This window comes from Capsicum annuum, chromosome 3, assembly GCF_002878395.1.
Source record: "Capsicum annuum cultivar UCD-10X-F1 chromosome 3, UCD10Xv1.1, whole genome shotgun sequence".
Taxonomy (NCBI): domain Eukaryota; kingdom Viridiplantae; phylum Streptophyta; class Magnoliopsida; order Solanales; family Solanaceae; genus Capsicum; species Capsicum annuum.
In genome coordinates, this window is record NC_061113.1 from 35,039,794 (window position 1) to 35,046,100 (window position 6,307).

At 34.2% G+C, this 6,307-nt stretch overlaps 2 protein-coding genes and 1 non-coding gene across 7 annotated transcripts; all 3 read right to left on the reverse strand.

Moving 5' to 3' along the window:
- Nucleotides 1–278: 278 nt before the first annotated feature.
- Nucleotides 279–3,990, reverse strand: LOC107863958. Of its 5 annotated transcripts, none has more exons than XM_016710175.2 (4): nucleotides 3,658–3,990; nucleotides 2,478–2,586; nucleotides 1,902–1,990; nucleotides 279–795 (listed from the first exon to the last, which is right to left on the reverse strand). In XM_016710175.2, the coding sequence occupies exons 2-4, from the start codon at nucleotides 2,555–2,557 to the stop codon at nucleotides 647–649; spliced, it is 318 nt and encodes a 105-aa protein (XP_016565661.1). In that variant the 5' UTR covers nucleotides 2,558–2,586; nucleotides 3,658–3,990; the 3' UTR covers nucleotides 279–646. The 5 variants fall into 5 exon arrangements, 3 of the variants coding, with proteins under 3 accessions (XP_016565661.1, XP_016565660.1, XP_047265251.1); XR_007053536.1 differs by having other exon boundaries at nucleotides 501–795; nucleotides 2,473–2,586; XM_016710174.2 differs by having other exon boundaries at nucleotides 501–795; nucleotides 3,798–3,990.
- On the reverse strand, nucleotides 3,976–4,048 carry TRNAA-UGC. Its single transcript has one exon. It is a non-coding gene; the product is annotated as a tRNA-Ala (tRNA).
- Nucleotides 4,049–4,397: 349 nt separating this feature from the next.
- LOC107863957 (histone H2AX) lies at nucleotides 4,398–5,141 on the reverse strand. Its single transcript, XM_016710172.2, has one exon. The coding sequence runs from the start codon at nucleotides 4,988–4,990 to the stop codon at nucleotides 4,565–4,567; it is 426 nt and encodes a 141-aa protein (XP_016565658.1). The 5' UTR covers nucleotides 4,991–5,141; the 3' UTR covers nucleotides 4,398–4,564.
- Nucleotides 5,142–6,307: the final 1,166 nt, after the last annotated feature.

Here is a 6,307-nt window from a genome sequence, read left to right on the forward strand (position 1 = left end):
CTACAATATCTGCTCCATTAATTGTAGAATTCCCTTTTGACCTTCTCTCAGCAGCCTTATTATCCTTTTCAATACGTAGTCGAACAAAAAGATCTTCGACAGTCATCTCCTTGCGTTTGTGCGTCAAGTAGTTTTTGAAGTCTTTCCACATAGGTGGTAGCTTCTCAATGATCGCTGCTACTTGAAATGCATCATTCACAATCAACCTACAAAATAGTTTATGTGAGTACTAAGAACATTTTCAATTTGTTCAACTAAGGTATTTTTCAAAGATATACCTTCTGCTAGGAGATCGTGTGATTACTTGCAATTCTTGCACTTGAGAGACAACCGATTTGCTATCTATCATTTTAAAGTCCAAGAACCTTGCTACAAAGAATTTCTTAATTTCCACATCCTCTATCTTGTATTTTCGTTCTAGTGCCCCCCACAATTCCTTCGATGTCTTAGTTCCACTGTAAACATTGTAGAGGTCGTCTTGGAGACCACTCAATATATAATTCCTGCAAAGGAAGTCCAAGTGTTTCCAAGCTTCTACAATCATAAAATGCTCTTTGTCCGAGGTTCCCTCGGGCACCCCAGGAGCATCCTCACTAATGAACCTTTGAAGACATAGAGTGGTGAGGAAAAAGAACATTTTTTGCTGTCATCGCTTAAAGTCAATGCCCGTAAATTTTCCGGGCTTCTCCGCAGGTGCCATTGGTTGCGGAGCATTTGCTCGACTTGTTGAAGTAATGCTAGTTACCCCTACAGTCGTAGCCTCATCTTGCATTTGACTTTCGTTAGTCATTTTTCCTGTCACCACAAGACAATAAAATTTAGTATTTTCAAAATACTATTTATAAAGTTAAGCAACTTTAAACTCTTCTTCTTGTTTCTAGTTAACGATGAAGTTTTTATGACTTTCAATCGTCAACTGAATGATCTTTAACTTGTAATGAAGATTTTATATCTTCGAATCACTAGTTAAGTTCAAGCAGAGTAGAAAGCTTAAAAGCTTTAATCTCCCAAAACAAGCTATACAGATTCCGGAAAGAAAAAAAAAAACTTTAGTGAAAAGAAAATTTCACCAAAAAAAAAAAGAAAAAAAATTCCTTTTTTCAAGATTATTTCTTAAGATTGTTATTCTTCGATGTTTTTGGGTACAAGAATTTGTATTTAGGCACAACAACTTCAACACTAGTTTAAATTTAAAACAAGAACACTATGAAATACAAAAACATCCTCAACACAAGATCAAAGTGATCTTTCTAAGAAGTGTGTTTTATTTTTTCAGAAATTAAGATGAAACAGAAATATAAAGCCAAGTCCCCCGACTTCACGGAGTGTCCTTAAAGAATAATTCCCCTCACCGTACCCGAGGTTTTGAAATCTTCATCCCAGGATAAAATGACTTTCAATCCAACTACAGTGGTATCTCAAATAATTGGATTCGTCGAACTCACTCAACGATTTGATTGATCACAAAGAATGTTTTGAAGACAAGAAGAGCTTTTCTTTCAGAAAATTTTTCATTCATTTCTAAACCTGTGAATTAAAGCAGGTTTATATAGTCATCAGATGCCTCTTCTGAAAGGTGGCAATGATTCACTTAAAAAGTGTATCCTTTGGAAGAGTCATATATGTTCATTTAAAACATTGTGTCTTTTTCTGAACAAACACAATTATCTGAATAGTCACACCTTTTCCAAAACAATATCTTTTGCTCAAAGGTTGTATCCCTCCATTTTCCATTCACACCAATTAAACCCAACAGGTACCTCATCAGAAGCAGTACAAAAGTATAAATCAAAGGAGATAGAGACCATCTTCACAAGCAAGCTTTATTGTCTGATGCAGTCAAACAGAAATTAAAGGGACAATGAAAAGGTAATAAACCAAAAACAAGAATTCACTCAAACCTATTGTCAATAGCCTCAGTTGTGTTCTGAGCATCCAAGCGTTCTGGTCCATTTCGAATCCAAGACATTTGTCCAGATGGTCCACTGACCTATAGCAACATAGTTGTGGAAGATATCAAAATGCTAGTGCAGTTGGAATAAGATCCCAGCTCCAAACATGAAAAAAGAAGAGGTAATATACTAATAACTATATGTCAGAAAGAAAAAAACACAATACTCCTTATGACTCCAGAAAAGGAAGGATGTGTCTCATAATGCTATTGGTTTCAATGGAAACCAAGTATTCAATCGCGTCTCATAGACGGCTAGGCAGTGGAAATAGCTGCTAATCGCTTGCATAATCCACTCCTTTGTCACATTTTAGTACCAAAAATGGCAAACATATTTTGGAAAATCTAGCCTTTTCAGCATAGTTCTCCTAACTGGTCCTACACATCATATACAGCACATTCAAACATGTTGAGGCTTAAACCAGATTCAATATTCAGAAATATTAACACAGAGTTGCATTACTTTCATGCAATATTTTAATCTTTAGGAAGAAATGCTGAAGTGCTAAAGAATAAAGGACCTTACTTTAGTGGACAAAACAACACTATCGCGAGGGACTTTTCTTTCTCTAATCCAACACCCAAAATACTCTTCACTTCTTCCATGAGTTTCTGCACGCTAGGGTACTGGATACCTGGTTTTCATACATATTTTTAGACAGTATATATATATGAACAACTGGAATTTAATATCAACATATTCTATCAATCAATAAAACTTCAATGCTAATTCTACCACACTCCTGGCGGCACGTATAATAAAAAAGGAACATCAATCCTAAATTAGTTAAGAGTTATATAAATCTTCTGCATCCAATCCCGCTTCAGAATTATAGTTAGTCTAGTTAAGTAATCCTAATTCTCTGTTCCATCTTAAAATTGGTTTTGCTTTGTGAAACTTACATAACAAGGATGACAACAACATAGCTAGCGAAATCTCACAAAGTGGGAGAAGGATAGAGTGTACGTAGATCTTACCCTATCTTATGGAGATAGAGAGACTGTTTTTGAAGGACCCTTGCCTTGAGTACATCAAATCAAAGTAGATATGAAAAGAGACCCGACAGTAAAGAAAACATAGCAACAAAAAAGGAGACAGTAACAATAGCAAAATGGTACAATAACCGAAACACCATAAACAACAGATAATGATAGATATAAAAAGCAACACATTACAAGAATAAGGCTAACACTACAGACACCACATCTAAAACCATCGAAAGCAAGACAACACTCCACTACCTACTAACCTACTCCCACAATCTCATTGAAACACATTAGAGGAGTAAATTATATGCTAGCACATTTTAAGTATAAAATTAGGAGGGAGGTAAGGATTGTCGACTAACATTTTAGCATAATCAAAAAGAGGAGTAATTAAGGGGCAATTGGTCATGAAATTTTCTTACTTTCTTCCAGAGTTGAACTCCAGAAAACACTTTCGGCCATAAAATTCTGGAATTCAACTCAAAAATTTGAAAAACTCCAAACCGCTGTTTTCACTTGTTACCCTCCAAATGACTCACAAAAATTCAAAAAGAACTCCAATTTGTATCCATGGCCAAACACAACTCCAGTTTTCAAATATCATTTTTCACTTTGAAAACAAAATTACTTCTTTCAAATACACACAAAATTTTCATGGCCAAATGCCCCTTTAAATACTAGCACATTTTTAGCATAAAATGTAAGGATTGAGGACCAACATTTCAGCAGAATCAAAGAAGTTAATTCCGGAGTTTAAATGATTCCGCCAACGTGCTTTTGCTCACCGAAAGTCACGGTACCTCCTAGAGTGACAAAAAGCTCAAGGGCGTTAAAGAGACTGCAACTTTGTGGGACTTACAAAATAAACATGCGAATGGAATACAAGTTAAACATAGGCAGAGTTTGGAGACGGTCAAATCTGGAGCAATGTTGAAGAAAGGAACTGAAAGGGCCATAGATGACTCACAGAATTTACAAAAGAAAGAGGGAGAAGTTGGACAGACACATGGATAAAGAAAAAGAAGGAAAGGAAAACATGGAGATGCAGGGGATCGAACCCTGTACCTCTCGCATGCAAAGCGAGCGCTCTACCATTTGAGCTACATCCCCATTTGATTGAAAATAGATGTTTTTACCAATATTACTAATTTCAAGTGCATTTGATTGAAGTAGTATCTCCTGTTTGGAGTTTAAATTCTACTACTATATTAGTTCAAGAATGGATTCACATTTATGCTGAAGGTACTAAACTAGAATAACAAAATATGCGGTGTTCCTTAAGAGTTTGCTTTCATTTGTGCTTGCTTTAAACTGATGAAAATATATTAAAACAATTTACATCGAATTTCATGGTGTAGTGAAAGAGCATTTTGATAAGCAAATTCTCCAAGATTACTTCGACAGTAATTATGACTAAGGTTATGAGATAAAATCAGAATCAAAAGAAACTAGAAATCAGTTCTTCTAACAATCATAAGAAATCCATTAATCTATCTTCAGTAACATCCACATTTTTCATCAAAAGATAATAAGAAACAAACTTGCCATTAGTAACATAAAACACTTTTAACAAATCCCCACTAAATTTACCCTAAAATCAAAATCCCCGAGCCAACACCTAGACATCTAAAATTCCTGCGAAACAGAGCCGCTTTCTTTCCCTTTGACGATCTTTTTAGGAAGCAAATTCTGATGAATATTTGGCAAAACTCCACCATTAGCAATGGTAGCAGATCTCAACAACTTGCTCAATTCCTCATCATTCCTCACAGCAAGTTGTATATGCCTCGGAACAATCCTGTTCTTCTTGTTATCCCTCGCGGCATTTCCAGCTAGTTCCAATAACTCAGCAGCCAGATACTCAAGAACAGCAGAGAGATAAACAGGTGAACCAGAGCCAACTCGTTGAGCGTAACGACCTTTTTTCAAAAAACGAGCAATTCGACCAACAGGGAACTGGAGACCTGCCTTTTGAGATCTGGATACGGATTTTGGAACTTTTTGGGCTTTTCCTCTCCCACCAACGGATTTTGTTGCTGTTGGTGAAGGCATCTTGATGATTGAAAAGAAGGAAGAGCTGTGGTATACGGAATTTAAATTTTGATTTGGCGATGTTTTTTTTCCATTCTTTGGATTCTGCTTATATAGAGTAGAGGTGAGAAATTTGATTGGTTCGTTTAGGCTCCACACGGATCGCCAACGTGGCATCCTTTTTTTTCTTTTTACCTGGATTACTTAAATTTGATTGGTTCGTTTAGGCTCCACACGGATCGCCAACGTGGCATCCTTTTTTGTCTTTTTACCTGGATTACTTAAATTTGATTGGTTGTTTAGTGTTACCAGGATCGCTAACCTGGCTTCTTTTCTAATTTTGATTTTTTTTCTTAATTACACATTGCAAGGGAAGATTAATAGGAAGGGTGAAAATCATTTTCAACCCCCAACTTTCATTAAAAAATCAAACTCCCCCTCAACATTAAATAATAATTATACTTCCCCTTTATCTTATGCAATGTCCATTTTGTCATTATAATTTCAATCCTATATTTATGTAATATCTTTTTATATTATATGTAACGAATATTTTTTTTAACATGGATATTTATAGCATTTTATTTAAGTTTATTAACTTTATAAGCAAATTAATGCTTTTAAAAAATTTATCACAAAATTCAATGTTATTTTTTAAGATCATTATTTTAGTATTATATGTATTAAAGAGTCGTTTGGTGTGAGGTATAATTATAATAATTCAGAGATAAAGTTCATGATTATTTATCCTGCTTTTAATTAAATGTATTAAGTAGTCTCAAAATTATTTGTCGCACCATTTATACCACAGTGATGAGATAAGTTATCACACATACATGTTGGTACAACTTATTTTGTGATAACTAATTCCGGAATAACTTGTTTCCAAACAACCCACCCTTAAGTGTGTATATATACATATGTATGTATATGCATGTGCGTATATTTTCGTATTTTATCACTCTCTTACTAAATTCGTTTCATATTACTTAACTTTTTGTTGATATAACACAATCCTTAAGAAAAATTTACTTAGAGGTATATTTTGCTAAATTAACCTTATAATGATAATTTGAAACTTTAAATTTATCTAAAACATATTTTAGTATGAGAATCAAGTGATAAGAAACGATATTATCTATTATCTATATCAGTAAATAAGTTGTGATTGTCATTAATAGAGTATTACATATTTTATAATTTACATAAATAAATATAATCTTTAAAATTTAACCTTATTTTTATTCGAGAAAAACATCTAGTACCCCCGAACTATGAGCAAATTTGTTACGACATACAACAACTTCACGGGGGTCCTATTACCCCTTAAACTAAATT

Coding starts and splice junctions, on each gene's coding strand:
- LOC107863958 (XM_016710174.2), bottom strand. CDS start 3,894: ATGGCCCTTTCAGTTCCTTTCTTCAACATTGCTCCAGATTTGACCGTC. Junction 1,991..2,477: donor GTGTTGTTTTGTCCACTAAA/GTAAGGTCCTTT, acceptor ATGTTGCTATAG/GTCAGTGGACCATCTGGACA. Junction 796..1,901: donor ACTGAGGCTATTGACAATAG/GTTTGAGTGAAT, acceptor TTGTGGTGACAG/GAAAAATGACTAACGAAAGT.
- LOC107863957 (XM_016710172.2), bottom strand. CDS start 4,990: ATGCCTTCACCAACAGCAACAAAATCCGTTGGTGGGAGAGGAAAAGCC.